The sequence below is a fragment of the Carassius gibelio genome, chromosome A16 (assembly GCF_023724105.1).
Source record: "Carassius gibelio isolate Cgi1373 ecotype wild population from Czech Republic chromosome A16, carGib1.2-hapl.c, whole genome shotgun sequence".
Classification (NCBI taxonomy): Eukaryota; Metazoa; Chordata; class Actinopteri; order Cypriniformes; family Cyprinidae; genus Carassius; species Carassius gibelio.
The window spans coordinates 13,876,051-13,894,875 of record NC_068386.1 but is presented as its reverse complement, the minus strand read 5'-3'; the positions used below and the strand labels follow the sequence as shown (position 1 = coordinate 13,894,875).

Here is an 18,825-nt window from a genome sequence, read left to right as displayed (position 1 = left end):
GGTAGTCATGGAAATGTGACAGCATTGGTGGCTCACAGTGAACGTCCAGGCTGTAGTGACGAACTCGCTTCTGCCCCACGAGTGCCGGGTGAGACGCCTCACAGCTCAGCGCCGCTCCGTTATCTTTCCTCTCCACAGGGATACGGATAGTGTTGGAAACACTCACAGTCTTGCCGTTCTCCTGCTGAGAGATCACACCTAAATGAAGAGAGAGGGATGGAAGGAGGGAAAGGGAGTCAGTTTGCTCAAATTATAACAATGTGTGTTCACATTTCAGCCAGACGTTATTTGCATGCCTTTCGTACAAAGGATTGCACACTTGCCCTCATTACTTCAAACAGTATGAATCGGACGCACTGAGCAATACAACTCACTTCAGATTGATTTCACAACTACAGAAGAGGCTCTATAATCCTTCTGAGACTATTAAGTTTTAATTTGATGATAAAAAAAAAATGAAATGACAAGGGGCAAGTAAAGGGCAGTAATTGGATGATGAAACAGACAGAGGGAAGTTAAGTCGATAGAGAGTGAGGTCAAACAGAGTTTACCGATTTATGAAAATTATTTATTATTATTACAATAATTATGGGCGTTCAACTCTGGTCTTTGCCAAACTCGTATTTACCAGACAGTACCAATAACCTGACTATTGCAACGCCATATAAAAACAATCAGAATGACAGTGGCAAAAAATAATGATCTTTACCCATTTTCTGATTTGTCATTTTATACTTGCTTTGTGTTTCATTTTGAATCTTGTATTTTGAACAATGCAGCAATCACGTACAGTGCTGTCATCAATATCAAAAATAGATCCGCTTTTGTGTTACGTGTACTGCTGAGTTTGAAGACGTATATTGATCAAGTTTGTTTGTAATTTAAACATTGTAACTGTTTTGATTTGAAATGTTAAAAATGTACACTATACTTTTCAAAGGTTTGGGGTCAGTAGGATATATATATATATATATATATATATATATATATATATATATATATATATATATATATATATATATATATATATATATATATTACATTTTCTATGAAGCCTATATTATTAATACATTATAAAAGTATTCTTAAGGCATTATAATGAAATGTAAATATAATATGTTGTATCATCTCATTTAAACAGTTTTAATGCATTATAATATTTACTTACAGCTTTTAAGATTATGACAATTTATAATACACAATTCATCCACTTCACTTGCAATGGATATCTGATCAGATGAATGTGTTATATGATTTTAACTATATTTATTGTAATATCAATAAGATATTGTACATTTTTAAAATAAATACGGTCAAGATATGAGACTTACAATCCATTACAAATTAAGTGGATTTAACATGGCATTTATTGCATGTTATAAATAATCATACTTTCATACTTTTTAAATAATAATAATATTTAATAATATTGCTGTTTTTACTGTATTTTTGATCAAATAATCAAAAGCATACAGACTTCTTTCCAAAACATTAACCCCAGATTACTAAATGCTGTAAAAGTACTGTTTAGTATTGCATTCACTAAACTGAACAATTTATAGTGTTATTCAATCTCAGAGTTACCACCTCACAATAAAATGACATAAACGCCACATTGGTGTAACCGCGCAGGCCAGTTTATTTTTTATTTTTTATGTTTGTGTCACTCTGCTTGTCTGTGTTAATGGCGTTCCAGGCTATAATATGCAAGTGGCTCTGTAGAGTTGTGTCATTTTTCCAGACAGGTTGTTAGCCTGTGCGCTACTTTGTAAATGAACAGCAAATTTTGTCTGAAACGCTACCTGACATAAACTTGATTATATAACTCTTACTTGTGTGATATTGCTTAAATAACCTTGATCAGGCAGACATTTAAATCATTTTTACTGAAGCGGAACAGCAGTGGGCTCAGAAATCTAAAGTCAAACTGAGCTCACAACTTTATATTCCAACAACACTGATAGCACGCCAAGCCTCCAATCTCACCCTGCACTTTTCTTGCCTCTTTTTATCATGTCTCTGTGTCTCTGTCATTTTCTTTCTCCATGTTTTTTTCCCCTTTTGGAGCCCAAAAAAGGATAGCTAATACAAACAGATAGAGCAATTCTGAAAAAAAGGGGAGAGAGAACAGGAAAATGAGAGGCAGAGTTGACAGAGAAGGAGGAAAGCCACAGATTGGGGCCGCACCTGGATCCATTTCTGGTGTGTGTGGGGGCGTATGTGACAAAAAAACCTTCATCTGCACACATCCAAAGAGACCCAGATGGACAGATGCATTTGAAATTCGATAGAGCGACTTAAAGCAATAGAGGGGAAAATGTGCCAATGAGCAAACACAAAAGAGTGAGGTGCAAAGCGTATCTTCCTGGCTGTCAGAGATTAAAATGCATGACATTTACTGTGAAGACAGAGAGTCTGACAAAGAGACAAAGCAAATATGCACACATGTGAAGGATTTTGAAGAAAAGCTGACTTTGTATATGTGCTTATATGTGTCTTTAATGTTTGTATAGTATGTAAATATGGCTGCATTGAATGTGAAATTACTTTGTGACTTTCGAATTGAACTCACCTGCGATTTCTCGGCGGTCTCGAAACCAGCGCAGTGTGGCTGGTGGTTTGCTCCGTGGGGACATGCATGTGAGTTCCACCTCTCCGCCCTCCACTGCCTCTGTCTTCACCTCCACTGTAGGGACCTCCGGGGGCACCACCACCGACAGCGTCGCCACCTGGTGGTGTGTGTCATCGGTGTAGAGCTGGCAGAAGTAGCCGCCCTCGTCAGATACACTTACATTAGTCAACGTGATCCGCACCAGGCGCGGCGTGAAAAGAACCATCTGAAAACGGTCGTCTTTCAGTGCTAGAAGAGAGAGAGAGTGTAAGGATAAGTATGGATAAAGGAACCTGCAAGTTCAAATTAAATTAAAATTGAGCCTATTTGCTTTCTATGCATCCTTTTAGACTTATTTTGAGCAATTTCACTGGTGCGTGTTATTGCAAACAAGAAAATGTGTCTTTTTAATTTTTAATCAAAATGGAATGACTTTCTCTTTCCCTGAAATGACTTCCCTTTTCCACTGACGTCCAAATAGGCATTTAGGCATTGTTTTAGCAATCCTATTTGTAGTTTTCCTTCATTCTGGTTTATAACGCTGCCTTTTCAAAATAATTAAAATCAAGACTCACTACATAAGTAAAATGGGTTGTGGCTGGCAATTCACACTAACTTAAAGCAACAAAAGTAATCAAAAGTGACAGTAAAGAGTCAGACATTATACAATGATATTAGAATGATTTCTGAAGGATCATCTGACACTGAAAATTCAGCTTTGTCATCACAGGAATAAATTATATTTTAAAATATACTATAAAAGAAAACAGTTATTTTAAATTGTAATAATATTACACATTTGGACTGTTTTTGCTGTCTTTTTAATTCAATAAATGCAGCCTTTGTAAGCATAAGAGATTTAATTCATAAACATTAAACATTTTGTCCGGACTGTAAAACTTGATTACAGTTATGTGCAATTTACATGTTCATCCATGCCTAAATACTGCTATTTTCAATTGTTTAGTTGTCAGGAAAAAAAAAAAATGTAGATCCCGATTGTGTAAGTAAATAAATATATAAATACCTCTTTGTCTTATAAGGGTTGTAAATAATTTGATATTAAAATAAAATAGTATTACATTTTAAATCACAAATCAGTGAATTAGCTTGTTGTTTTGCTAGCTACTATCAAAAGGGAAGCTTGTAGCTGGACTACTTTTAATTAGTAGTAGTTTGTTGTTTGCAAGTTACAGTTTCAAATTAACTCCTCCAACTCAAGAAAAATCACACAATAAAGATCAAAAGACTAGACATTAAAAGGAGAAGATGAAACGAAGAAGAAAACAAATGACGAGAGTTTTTAACTAGAATCTCTCACAGAACAACACAAATACTGAGGGGAAGCCGAAAACAGAAGCATCGAGAACTAGTATTGAAAATGATTTGCACTTTGAAACCAAGGTGAGAGAAAAATCAATTGTCAGAAGATAATAATAATAATAACAAATAATGATGCTTGTTACAAAGGCTGGATGGGCCTTTTTGGGATAAGATTCACACAAACACGTTTTGTATTGACTGGCACTAAATCTCCTTTTCTCCCTTCTTCCTTTTAGTGCTCTTTGTCTGTGTCCGACTGTGCTCTGGAAATGTGACAATCCCAGATAGCAGCTCAACACACTGGATCCATAAGATGATTATTGATCTGAATGAACCCAGACAACACCTGGCTGTATTTATCTGTGTAATGTTGGAAACTGAATAAACAAGCAAACAAGTGATTGAACAAGTTACCGTTTGAATGAATGAACAAGCGAGTGAGTGAACGAATCAATGATTCAGTGTTATATTAAAGGAGTGATAGTGATGAACTGAGTAAGGTAAACACAAAATGAATCAGTCAGTGAATGAGCAAGTGAATCTGTGAATAAGTTGTTTATCTATTTAGTGAATGATACACTGAACAAAGGAGCAAGCTAGTGAATACATGAATGAATGAATCAATTCATTGTGATAGTGATGCACTGAGCAAGTAAATCATTACAGGTGCTTGTCATAGAATTAGAATATCATCAAAAAGTTGATTTATTTCACAAATTCCATTCAAAAAGTGAAACTTGTTTGTTATATTCATTCATTACACACAGACTGATATATTTCAAATGTTTACTTCTTTTAATTTTGATTATTATAACTGACAACTAACTAAATTCAGTATCTCAGAAAATTAGAATACTACTTCAGACCAATACAAAGAAAGGATTTTTAGAAATCTTGGCCAACTAAAAAGTATAAAAATGAAAAGTATGAGCATGCACAGCACTCAATACTTAGTTGGGGCTCCTTTAGCCTGAATTACTGCAGCAATGCGGCGTGGCATGGAGTCGATCCGTCTGTGGCACTGCTCAGGTGTTATGAGAGCCCAGGTTGCTCTGATAGTGTTCTTCAGCTCTTCTGCATTCTTGGGTCTGGCATAACTCAGCTTCCTCTTTACAATACCCCACAGATTTTCTGTGGGGTTAAGGTCAGGCGAGTTTGCTGGCCAATTAAGAACAGGGAAACCATGGTCCTTAAACCAGGTACTGGTTTATCTGCATCTCCATAAAGTTGTTCAGCAGCAGTAAGCATGAAGTGCTCTTAAACATTCTGGTATACGGCTGCGTTGACCTTGGACCTCAGAAAACACACTGGACCAACACCATCAGATGACATGGCACCCCAAACCATCACTGACTGTGGAAACTTTACACTGGACCTCAAGCAACGTGGATTGTGTGCTTCTCCTCTCATCCTCCAGACTCTGGGACCCTGATATCCAAAGGAAATTCAAAATTTACTTTCATCAGAGCACATAACTTTGGACCACTCAGCAGCAGTCCAGTCCTTTTTGTCTTTAGCCCTGACGAGACGCTTCTGATGCTGTCTGTTGTTCAAGAGTGGCTTGACACAAGGAATGCGACAGCTGAAATCCATGTCTTGCATACGTCTGTGCGTGGTGGTCCTTGAAGCACTGACTCCAGCTGCAGTCCACTCTTTGCTAATCATCCCCACATTTTTGAATGGGTTTTGTTTCACAATCCTCTCCAGGGTGCGGTTATCCCTATTGCTTGTACACTTTTTTTCTACCACATATTTTCCTTCCCTTCACTCCTCTATTAATGTGCTTGGACAGAGAGCTCGGTGAACACCCAGCCTCTTTTACAATGACCTTTTGTGTCTTGCCCTCCTTGTGCAAGATATCAAGGGTCATCTTTTAGACCACTGTCAAGTCAGCAGTCTTCCCCATGATTGTGTAGCCTACAGAACTAGACTGAGAGACCATTTAAAGGCCTTTGCAGGTGTTTTTTTAAGGAGTTAATTAGCTGATTAGAGTGTGGCACCAGGTGTCTTCAATATTGAACCTATTCACAATATTCTAATTTTCTGAGATACTGAATTTGGGATTTTCCTTAGTTGTCAGTTATAATCATCAAAATTAAAAGAAACAAACATATGTGTGTAATAAATGAATATAATATAAAAGTTTCACTTTTTGAATGGAATTAGTGAAATAAAAACTTTTTGATGATAATTATAATTTCTTGATTCTAATTATATGACCAGCACCTGTATATGAATTAATCAGTGATCGAGCAACTCACTGTAAATGAAAGGTGTACATTAAGTCAAAGAGTGATACATTGAATGAATGTGTGAAAAAATGATTAATTGCATGAACAAATCAACAAATGCATTGAGTACTGGGTGTGAATTTCTAAAATGAATAGTCACTGATGAGCAACTGAATGAATTGAGTTATATACTGAGTAAGTGAAAGAATTAGTGAGTTATTGAATGAATGAGTGTTAAAACTGCATAAATGAGTGAGCCCTTTTTCGTGATGTGTATCTTCTCACTTGATCCATGTTTCACGCGACAGGAGTAAAAGAGCCTCACTAAAGGAGATAAATGTCTTCACTCATGGTAAATGGCAGGGAAATGTCAATGCATTGTCCAGGCCGGTGTCACCTTTATCACGCCTCATTTACATACCTCACAGATCTGGCCAGTCTGAAGGAATCTCATGGAAAGGGCGCATGCTGATAGGCTATTGTGTACATGACCGCTGAGGGATATTTACGCCCTGCTGCCTGCTAAAAGACTGTTATCGGGATTCATTAGTAAGTACGCAGAAGTTTTCATTTGCATTTCTCCAAACATTTAGACCAGGGCACTCAGGCTGTAAGGGCAGCCCGGAGCGGTCATGATCGTGTGTAGAATCCACGATATTAAAAACCTAAAGATGGTTAGCAAAAAGTATGTCTGGAAATAGTGGTGTGAATGGCTCAGAAGAGGGGTGATTTAGCTCCTACAAAATAGCTCAATTATGTGCACTTATGAAAGCAGAGATCACGGATACTAATTCAGCTTTTAGCTTTTGTGGTCCTTTCTGTTTCTACCAGTTTCATTCTTTTTCTCCTGTCCCTTCTTTTCACCGAATTAAATATGCTTTCTGAGTCCTTTTCTGAGGCAAGGGTTACAAAGGCAAGGATGAAAACACATCACTTAAAGAGATTCCAATTTTGAGTGATAGTGACGGCTGCGATGGAAAAAACAAAGGTTACTACATAAAATTATCTTTAAAAAGAAATTGAAATGAGGTGTAATCAGTTAAAAAGGGTTTCAGAAAGACTAATGGCGCCAGTATAAATATATTCCAAGATGATAAAAGCTAACCAGCAAGAAAATTGACTGCTCCACTGCTAGCACGGACACCAAGGTTGTGTTTAACATATTTACCACTTACCAGTGCTACAAGAGAAACATTAACGGATATGAAATGTGTCTGATGAACTCAATGTCAGAGAAGAAGTGCTCAATAAATTAATTCTGGTACTTTTGCTAAAACAATGCAGCAGCTGCAGTGTAATAAAAATGGGGAAGAGCTTTAATACAATCATTGTCAAACTTTATATGATGCTTAGCAGATGTTACACTCTCGGTAGTAATGTACTTTTAAGGTAGTTAAATGCACCCTTCAGAGGTAGCATTTCTGAAGGTGTACCTGTCTCACTAACAGCTTGTGATCCTTATTTTTCTGAGAGTGTATAAATGTTTGTTCGTATTATTAAGAAAGACTGTTTCAACAGTAAAAATAATAATAAAATTATGGTATTAAGTTTAAAACTAGAAAAATAATGTCACATTATGGAGATATATAATGTCACATTGTAAGACAGCTATAGCTTCTAGAAAAAAAGTAAGCAATGTGAGACATATCCATTGCAATCTGCGGAAAAAGTCACATTGTGAAATCTAAAGGGATTAAATTGTTTAAAAGTCATAGTTTTGAAGGAATTGAAAAAGGAAAAGTTGCAGTTAATAGAAAATAATGCCATATTGTGAGATACAAAGTTGCAATTTTCAGTAAGTATAAGAATTAACGTCTATATTGCGCGAAATGGACGTATGTACAGAATCAACTGAAAATGAAGCCAGTTATAAGAATAAGTCATATTGGGACATATAAAGTCATATCAAAATTGAAAATAGATCAAAATAAACCAAAATTACATTTCATCTATATGATCACTGATAACTATAAGATTACCGGTAATTAAATGTTAAGCATTGTATAAGTTTTATAATAAGTTTATTATAAGAAAGTCTAACTGTGAAATTTACACAACTGCAAGTAGTGCATGAATAAAGTGACAAACTCACAATTAAAAGACATAAGACTGAGAATTAAGTCACATTTTTGAGATATAAAGTTGCATGAAGTGGTGTCTGAGCGAGCTCACCTCGAGTTCCATTGAAGAAGAGCGTTTGTCTGCGTGGGTTCTGGATGACCACGATTGAGCCATCATAGTTCTGGAGACGACAGGAGATATGTGCCGTCCCTCCCTCCAGCACGGTCACGTTCTCAGCCTGCACGGCCTGCCCCCGTGCTGAAAGAAAGAGGGGTAAAAGAGTTAATGCAGAACTCTCATTTTGTGAAATGAATCATTTATGAAGATTTTTTTTTTTGATGGACAGAAGGACACAAGATGGCACATAGAGCAATTCTGAGATAGAAATACCTCCGTGACCAATTAACACCTCGCTCACGCAACTACCTTTGTGCTTAGAAGTGTGAACTATGCAGAAGAGGAGACCGAGCGAGTGAAAAAAGAAAAATAATGAGAGACTGACAGATAGACTGAGACAGCGAAAGGAAGAAGAAGAAAGAAAAGGGTCCTAATTAAGTGCTGGTAAGACCAATAGCATCGTTATCTTTATCCATTACTGTGGGCTGACACACTTCTCTCTTCCATCTGCTCGGTCTGACATCCAGCTCCTGAAAGCACCAGTAATGACAGCTTTTTTTCGAGAATGAACTCAGATCAGTCATATGCAGGGAACACAGAACATCTAATGGCACTTTCACTGCTAAATCTAACACCATGCCTAAAAGTAACATCTACTGCGCGTTCTGGGTGACGCTCAAGTATTGTTGATGTTTATTTTAGCACAATATAGAGGAGGCTGGACATGAGGTCATCACGGCTGGCCCGTGCGAGCATGCTACTGGAAGCCTCAGCACATCATTAGCCATGGTCTTCGTGGAGAGCCTGTCTCGGGTGGACTGTAATAATTCGCAACCCTGACACCAAGGCATCGCATTCTTCACCAGAACAGACTCGATCTGATGACATCACAGTAGATCACTAGGCTGAAGCTGTCACAGCTGCTGACTGGCCGAGAGCTATCTCCTCCATCGCTCCACTCACTTGCTAGGAAAAGATGTCTATCCCAATGACATGTTACAGACATGCAGTATATAGCTTAAGCTTGGAACAGTTGATGGAGAACTGTAGGTGACTCATTTCACACTATAATGATAATAATAATAATATGGAGAAAGTGAAGGGTCTATAAGCACTTATGTTTCAAGGGTTTGTTTTTATTATAACTGGTGCTACAGTAATGCGGAGAGAACACAGAGACGAATTGTTGAATAGTCGTTACTTTAGTTTTCTTCACGTACAAAACGTATTCTCGTCGCTTCATAACGTTACAGTTGAACTACTGATGGTAGATGGACTATTCTGACGATGTCTTTCATACTTTTCTGGACCTTTACAGTGTAATTTAGTTGGCAGTCAATGGGACAGTCAAAAGCCTCCAGGTTTTTATCCAAAATATCTTAAATTGTGTTCTGAAAGACGAACAAACTTTTACGGGTTTGGAACGACATGGTGGTAAGTTATTAATGACAAAATGTTCATTTTGGGGTGGAGTAACCCTTTAACAAGAAGTGGTAATTATATTCTAAAAATGTTCAAAATGTAATTTCCACCACAGTGGAATGCAAGCTTGAGATGTGATGGAAATGACAGTGTGATGAAAACTCGTGGCTTTTCATGACTTTCTTCTGCAATGCATCTTTATCCAAGTAAACAAAATTTACAAATCAAACTTTTTTCCTTTCAAAGTCAAAAGCTGAGGTCAAGATTGCCACCAAACATTTCAACATGACATCCTGGTTATAGACCGGAGGCAAAACATCTCTTAGAGGAATGATTAGGATTATTATGCCGTTTTTGCTGAAAAGAGACAAAAGACAAAGTTCAGGAGGGAAATATAGGAGAGTCTATAAAGGCACTAGATGGCATCCTTCATCACCCATTGGCCCACTCGTCTGGCTTTATTTAAATTGAATCCTGTCATGGTCTATCCATCTCAGAGTACCCTTGTCTTAAATACAGCATGGCGGGAGAGCGGGTAAATAAAACATTGACAAGTAAGGTATCGAACTGAAATCAGGAGGCGAGAACAGGGAAGAAAATGAGAGACAGTGACTGAGGACGTCCTGGAATTTTGCACAATTGCTATTGTAATTGTAGCCATTATTATTTCTGTCCTCCGCATCAATATTGTGATTCATATCACGACAATCAGCACCGCCATTGCTATCCCAATTATTATTCTAATGACTGTTATTACTCAGCACTCAGGCGTCCGCAGACTTGGCCGCCATTGTTTTAATGGCTCCTAATTGTTCCAACAGCACTATACATCAAGAGAAGGTCTGTGAATGCATGGGAGGCAATTAAAACCCTAATTCAAACCTAACAGAACTCAAACAAGAGTGGCCAAATTCCCAACAAAAGTAGCTAAATGTGTTTGATTGAGAAGTCAAACAAAACACGGCTAATTGAGCATCCGTTAAATGCACTCTGCCGCACGCCAGCTGTCTCCGCTTCATGTAAATGACCGAAATGAAGGGACACGAACAGGAAAACAAATGGCACAGAGGGAGGGGAGCGTGCCGCGACGCCAATACAGCATTCAAGAAACTTGCCAACTCGCTGATGGGGATGGAAAGACACCGAGTGAGATGTAGAGGGAGGCACGGGGCAGGAGAAAGACAGCTGCGGGTTCAGATGCAGCAGCCAGGAAAATAGTGTAGGGGCGGTCGAGTCCGCTACACAATCTTGAGCAATACAACTGGCGTGGGAGTTGTTTGCAGTCGTATCTGCATTGTGGGAGCTGCATGAAAGTTTATGAGCACTGACGGCAGGGCAAAAACAACAAGAAACTGCAGATGGATTCATCTTGACCCTATTACAATCAAACCGTAATAAAATACACAGCATGCTCACAATTGGATTAAGTGTGAAATTGAAGAGATCGATAACAGGCCTGGCGTACTGATGCTATGAGAAGCAAATAAATAAAGTAGGTTTGCGAGGTGGTGGGACATGGGGAAGAACTTCAGGATTTGGCCAGATGAGGGCAATGTATCAATACACACACACACACACTGTACAAATCCATATCCTGAAGAAACATAGGTGGAATGAGTAAATAAATAAATTAAGTTCATATTAAAAGGCCATATCATGGCAGTTCAAAAGTAGAGTAAGATGGGGAAAGCTTACACTCTTGATCATAGTCTGAAAAGTTAATATTGACTTTTTATCTGAACATCAACATCTGTGAGATTTATTCCATCTGAAAAGTGTTTTGGCTAATAATGTAACTGTTTGTCAATGGATAATCAGGAACTGTGAATTTATTTTATTTAGGGTATTAAGGTTTTATTTTATGTGTTTGTTAATGACAAAAATTCTCACCAGTTTTTATCCCTTCAATAAAAGTCAATGAGATTCAAAACAACATATTTGAACCCCAGTAACTTCCAACATGAGGTGATTAAACAATGACAAAATCTTTAGTTTTGGGTGAACTGTCCCTTTAAGGTAGGGCATCTTTCCCTACTAAGAAAGCAGTTGTGAATTATAGAGTTGAGTTCAATTTAGTGTCTTGGTAGAAAGCCAGATACAGAGCAGGCATATGAACAACTACCCTGCTTGAGATTAACTAGCTGAATTACAGCATACAGTGGAACCACCAGACACCCTCACACACAGAACATAGTCTCACACACACACACACTCACACACACATATATATAACTATGACATGAATTAGCAGACAACCAGGCAGATATGAGGACATCTTAAGAGATCCAAGTCAAAGTTTAACACTACTAGTGCTGTTGAGACATTAAATTGTCCTTTGATTCTTTCCTTTAATCCAATTTCACTTCAGTCTTTCTGCTTCGCTCTGCTAGCACCTGATATCTTCTTAACTCATGAGTCATTCATCACAGTTTTATTTTTTCAGCCATGATTCTCCACAACCTGAAGCTCCCAGACGTCCCTTAACTTGATGTCTCAGGTAAACAGTGAGCAAGGAGCAAGTAGACGGATTGAGATTCCCTGCTTCTATCTTTATATATCTCTTCCTTTCACTCTGTGGTCTACAATTAAAACCACCACTCTGGAGAATCTTGCTCTCTGCCAATCATGGTTAAAAAAAAAAAACATTCACGCCATCAGTAAAACATACTCCCTTGCAAATCTCCTCTCTCCTTTTTATCTCAATTTGTCACTCTCTTATTCTTTGTCTTTCCCAGTTCTATCTCCCTGAGAACCTTGTCTTTTCTACAATCTGACATATTTCTATCCCCTGCCCTTCTTTTCTTTGTTCTTTTCTTTTTTACGCTTTCTGCTCCTGTCTAAAACTCATAATTCCCTCTCCTACCGCATGCTTTTCCTGACTAATCTCATTCCCTTCTGGTTTCACACCTACACAGGCTCCCCCACCTCCTCCTTAACATCAAACCCCGTCTCTTTCCTTCATTTTCCCCTATTTTTTCTTATCTGCAGCCCCTTAACCCTCGCACTAAGCTACCTTTTCTTCTGGATCCGGCTTCATCTGTCACTTGTTCCCTCTGGTTTTCTCCTTGTAACCTTCTCTAAATTTTCCGCCATGTCTCTTTTAATTTAAATTTCCTTAAAAGGCTCATACAATGTTGCTAAAAAGTACAATATTTGGTGTAATGCAATGTGGTTTAAGGTTAAAAAAACACATTATTTTATACATAATGTACATTATTGTTTCTCCTCTATGCCCCGCCTTCTGAAACACATTGATTTTTACAAAGCTCATTGTTCGGAAAAACGAGGAGTGCTCTGATTGGCCAGTTATCCAGTGAATTGTGATTGGCCACAAATTCCACAAACGTGTGACTGACATGTTAAGCTCCTTACCATACTGTGGTGCCATGTGTCACCGCACCACAAGACAAAAACAATAAAACACATTTACGCTTTTTACGCATTGCGTTGCGTATCGTGCTACATAAACATAAAACCACGCCTGGAGAAATGAGAAACAACAAGCACTTTGAAGATCTTCTTTATGCACCAAGAGCTTGTAACACTCCAAAGAGAAAGGAAAAATTGAAAACGCATCATATGACCCCTTTAACTTTCCTCCTCTTTATCTCCCTACCATGGATTCTTCATCATTTCTTTCGTGTCTCTCTCTTTGCTATTTCTCCAGTGAGGGGCCTGTTTATTTCTATCTCTGTCCTTCAGAAAAGTGATTTGCTCTACAGCTCAGTCTTGCAGTATAATCATCCTGCTTTGTCCAGGCAGGCAAGAGAGAGTGGAAGAAAGGAAGAGCAGAGGGGAAAATGGAAGGAGGGAGCGAAAAGGACACGCAAAAAGCAAAGAGAGGAGAAAATGGACTGAACATCCATCTCGCTTCTCTTTGTTCCACTTGTCTAATTACATCCATATACTTGCCTTCATATATTCTCTCTCATCCGTATCCTTACTCTAAAGCTGCACAGTAAAAAATGAAGAGTTCGTTGAACATAAAAGTTAATGAAGGACACACAATAAGGGGCTTTCTTGAATCCATTTACTTAATTATTATAAGTAATTATTTTAAGTAAATGTCTTGACTGAACTGAAAATGTCAAACTGACATGACTAAAAATTTGCCATCACTGTAATAATTGGCTATTTAGACTGAAGGTTCCTGCAGTAATTTTGTCCCTCATTGAATAGTTTAACACAAAGAACTGAATAGACATTTTCAGATAAATACTCCAGACATTTCAGTCAGCTAAAAAAAGAAATACAATTTTATATGGAGCAGGTTTACCATTTGACCATTTTTAGATCACATGACCAGCTGAATAATACTCTATTTATTCCTGCAGCCTTACTGATAATAGACAACTTTACTTGAAATCAAAATTGATACCTCCACACCACTAGGTGTCAGTAAAAGCCCAAAATGATAATGTTAACGAAAATTTATTGTTTCAAGACTATGTATCAATTCTGATTGTTTTCTCTATTTCTATTGGTTTAAACTGCAATTTTAAGTGCTTCATCGTATTTTCTATGAGAAAAGATTTTCATGAAGTGCCTCAACAGAGGTAATTCACTGATCATTTTAACAGGACAAACTTAAAAACCCTTTTTTAATTTATTTTTCATTCTTTGACCTAAAAGGATATAATACCTACAGGCTAAAATATTTAGTGTAAATAAGAAATTTTCTTTTTTTTTCCATACAATGAAAATCAACGGGGTCTGTTGCTTGGATGCCAGTGTTCTTAAAAATATTATTTGATGTCCCACAGTTGGAATGCAGGCTTGGAACAACATAAGGATGAGTAAATTGACAGAATTATTATTTTTGGTGAACTATTCCTTTATAAAATAGGAAGTAAAAGAAAATATATATATTTTTTTTTCTTATAGCCTATTTATTTACTGATCTAAGATTTTTTTTAAGTATGTCCTTGAAGCTTCAGATATTTTCCCCTTCACTGTTTCATTGTCTGTTCATGATGGTAATTCTTTCGTCTCCTGTTCCATCGCTCCATCTGTGATTTCTTGCTCCTGTTCTCCCTTATCTCTTCCCCTCACCACAACCACTGCGCTCTCTTTCTTTTGACCTTCATGTTTTACGCTGCTCTTTTCTAAACCATATTATGGTATACTCTCTCCTCACTCCATTTCATCTTCTTTTCCCCTCCATCCATCTGTTCAATTCTCTAGACCACTTCCTTCAGGTTATTCTGCCCCTGGTATCCTTGGTTTCTTGATGTGTGAGTGTGTGTGTGTGTGGACATGTGCTTGTTTGTCAGAGCAGTACGGAGACCCCTGCGTGTTCCTGACACACTGTCTCGAAGCACTGCAGAGACATTTACAGTCGGGCGTAACAAAGGGAGCTTAAGGGAAATTTACAGGGCAATTACACCAGGCTAGCCTGGGAGAGTTAGCCTACGGCCAGCGCAGAAATCCAGACCGCCACAATTCCTCGCATCCACAAATTCTTCCTGTCAACCTGGCTCCCATCCCCAACAGCATCTCACATTAAACTGCTAGAGAAAAAATGCTTTATTGGTGAGAATTACATAACAGCATATTCTGCCAAGGCTCTCTCACTCACACACATACACACATGCTGATGCAGAGAATGGCTTTTTGTTGCTGAGATTATGAATATACAACAGGGTTCAAATGTCTGAGACCACTGAAATTGCTTCTATTTAGCCTTTTTCTAATTTAATATATTTTTTTCCATTACAGCATAACAGTTGAGTGAAACATTGAATTGAAAAAGTAATTTAATGACTTTCAGAATGTCTTGGTATTTGTACTGTGTGAACCCCTTTTGCATTAATAACTGCAGCACTCAGGCTGCATGAACTTCACAAGTGTGTAAAACCTGATGATCATGTCCTCTAGAACTGTCCAAAGCGCTAACTCTACTTCACTGGATGAACATCTGACCGTTGAATACAAAATAAATGTCACTTTTTTTTAATGACCTAGAAATATCATTAAGGAAGTTATGCAAAGATTACATATAGTATACTCACGTATGATGATATATACTGTACCACAGAGCAAATCTCAACTGATTGATTGCTTATATTGTCGCAAAATGTAAACTATATCATCACCCAGTTCTATTCTGCTAAAAGCAATTAAAAAGCATAAACATTTAAAGATATTACAAACATTTATCTCATGGTTTTCTATAAAACCGCTTTGAAGCTGTGAAAAGCATTGCACAAATAACCTTCATGATATCAATAAGCTGATACTGACTTTCATGTTATGTAGATTTTACAATTCATTAATAACACTAAAAACTAAAATCAATCATAAATTCCACAAGTGAATCACAACATTATAATGTACAGCGTGGACTTCAACCTGAAGTATCAACCTGAGTCACAGAGAACAGGGACAAAAATGTCCTTGCTTAGCTATAAGTGCACATACTCTGGGAAAAACAGCAATTACACCATAAAATGGCCAATCTCGGTTCTCCTTGAGGTTCCTCTTGAATACGTGTTCTCTTTAACTGCAAAAGTCCCTGAGTGAATTTAAGGGTTATCCTCCATAAAACCACTGTCATATCTCCTTCCTTCATTCTTGCCTGTCTGTCCCTACAGAGTCTGTACTCTCGCTCACTCGTCCCATTCCCCTCACTGTTATACTGCCGTTTCCTTCCTCCCCAGTGTTCTGCACATTTTAATGGTTGTATTAACAATTCCCTCTCAACTTCAGGCTCTTGTTTTACCACTCTCCTCTCTTCCTTTCTTTCTACAAGATGTCTGTTCTCTGTGAGTTTTTTCACAAGCCATCACTCTTCTTTGTTTCTTCATCTTGCTCTTCCTATGTTGACTTTCATCTAATAAGTTATACAAGTTATTATTCATATTAAATAAGGGCTCACAAAACTAACCATTTTACTAGTAGTCAAAGAAGTAGTCAAATGTTTGCCTTCTATAAATGAGGCTGCATAACTAGTTTCTGCTACTTTGCACATTTTTAAAATGACAATCATTTTGAGAAATATGATGCAAGAAAGACATTAAACCATAGTGCATACATTTTCCCATTATTAAAAATGACATTTAAACGAATGAAGAAAAAATAAAATTGAATTTTATTTTCCTATTATTAAATGTATTGTCATGTTAAACTGGACCACAGACCTCATCATTAATTTTCATCCAATCGCATACGTTTTATCACTGAGGAACTATGTAAATGTATTTTTACAGATGTCCCCATCAGAAACATTTACCATCCGAATAAGGTAGCAGTCTAAACTTGGTCAATTTACAACATCTGGCTGTTTTATCATGTTCACCTACTCAGGTGTCACAAACTGACTGGTAAGCGACTAAGAAGTTGTGCAGAATCTGAAATATTTCAAAAGCTGGATAACACACATAATACATAATACACTGTTACAATCGTAACACCCAAAAGATGATAATAACCTTAAAAAATAGTTACTGGTAAATAGCTGATAATCAAATTCTACACTCGATGAATGAATGTTAATGAATGTTAATGAATGAATGAATGTTAAAGTTAATTTGGCCTTACCACAATATTGAGATTTGAAGATTTGCTAAAGATTAGATTTAACAGTGTTATTAGTTTATTGGTGTTTAAGTGAGCGTTAGATTATAGTAAAAGTAATGGGAAATGAACATGTACAATTAAACATCAAAAACATAATTTAGTTAATTAGCAAAGTGTTTATCTGAAATGCTGTACCAATCTAAATGTGGTCAATCTAATTGAACAGAATCTGTCATCATCTAGCCACCCTCACGTTGCGCCAAGCTCATATGCCCTTTTTTTCTGGCGGAACACAAAAGGATCATTATCAAAATGTCAAATCATTTCCATACAGTGAAAATGCAGGTTGATCACTAGCTGTCAAGTTCTGCTGCAATTTTCCTTGCTTTATTTTAAAAGAGCCTATTAGGTCGGGATTTGACCCTGGTAAATTAAATCTCTATTCTCTCTCGTATTTACTTATCCAAAAAGTAATGAGTAAAACCAAAACAAAACAAATATATACAGTCAAGACTTCCACTGGTGCCCATTTAAAAAAGAGAAGGAAAAAAAGCATATGACAGCTCTAGTTTGTATCTTTTGTTTTTGGTCCATACTCCTCTCTGATCCTTCAATCATAAATCCGTCAGCTAACTCAGCCTCCGTTCTCCTCTCCATGTATCCTCTTTTCTCTTCACACAAATCTCTTTGCTCCCTCCCATAAATTATCTTCCTCTGAGGCGGAGAGAAGGACAGAGAAAAGTGTCTAAGGAGAAGGGAACTGGTGAAAATTAAGAGGAACGGAGAGGCCGAGACAGAGATGAGGAAGAGAAATGAGAGAAGCTTTCATAAGGTTACAGATAGAAGGAGAAAGATTCATTTCGAGGTGTGCTGAGGAACGAGACAGATGGAGACGTAAAGCAAGAAAAGTGAGGACTCACGGCAGAGAGAGAGCAGAACGAGGGATCGCAGCAGGAGGGATGGGGTGGAGGAGAGGAGGAGAGATCGCTGGCCTCGTCTCATTGTGTATTGAGGCTCGGTAGCTGATCAATGAGGCCTCTGTGGTTGATGACTGCACAATTCAGCACACGCTACACAGCTGAACCCGCAGCAAAGTTACTACACTAAAAACCAGTGCTCTTTAAGTGCTGGGTTAACTAAATCCCTTTAGCGGCTGCGCTTTAATCCTTATGCATCTAATATCACATGCAATAACAACCAACCGAAGGCGGCTAATTAAAACAATCCTCCGCGTTCAAGACTGAAAAGAGAATCCTATCTTGTGGCAATTTCCACACTTAACTTTGCCGTCCAACCACTTATTAGCACTCAAAGACTAAGCTCAAATGTTGCAAACACTAATGGCGTAGTCACTTTTAGATAATATCATACTTGTTATGCAGAAGGCTGCTGTTTTTATATATTTAACAGTAGCCGGCTGACCACATCACAGATTTGAATCCCACAGAAGCTTTCGCTAATGAAATGCTTGTTGTTCTCCTCACACCCCAGCGAGTTTGTTTTTCTCTTTCGTGGCGAGGCAGAGCCCGCTGACATTTACCT

General features: G+C 37.6%; 1 protein-coding gene across 4 annotated transcripts in view; it reads right to left on the bottom strand.

Annotated features, from left to right (window-relative positions):
* Positions 1-18,825, bottom strand: part of LOC128030696 (cell adhesion molecule 4) — a 121,624-nt gene that overhangs the window by 22,435 nt on the left and 80,364 nt on the right. For 2 of the 4 annotated variants that reach the window (XM_052618536.1, XM_052618537.1), the window contains exons 2-4: positions 8,338-8,484; positions 2,573-2,860; positions 37-198 (exon numbers count right to left, since the gene is read on the bottom strand). In XM_052618536.1, the coding sequence (XP_052474496.1) occupies positions 37-198; positions 2,573-2,860; positions 8,338-8,484 (597 nt within the window). Of the gene's footprint in view, positions 1-36; positions 199-2,572; positions 2,861-8,337; positions 8,485-18,203; positions 18,783-18,825 lie in introns of those variants that run through there. The other 2 variants (XM_052618535.1, XM_052618538.1) reach the window with 2 other exon arrangements.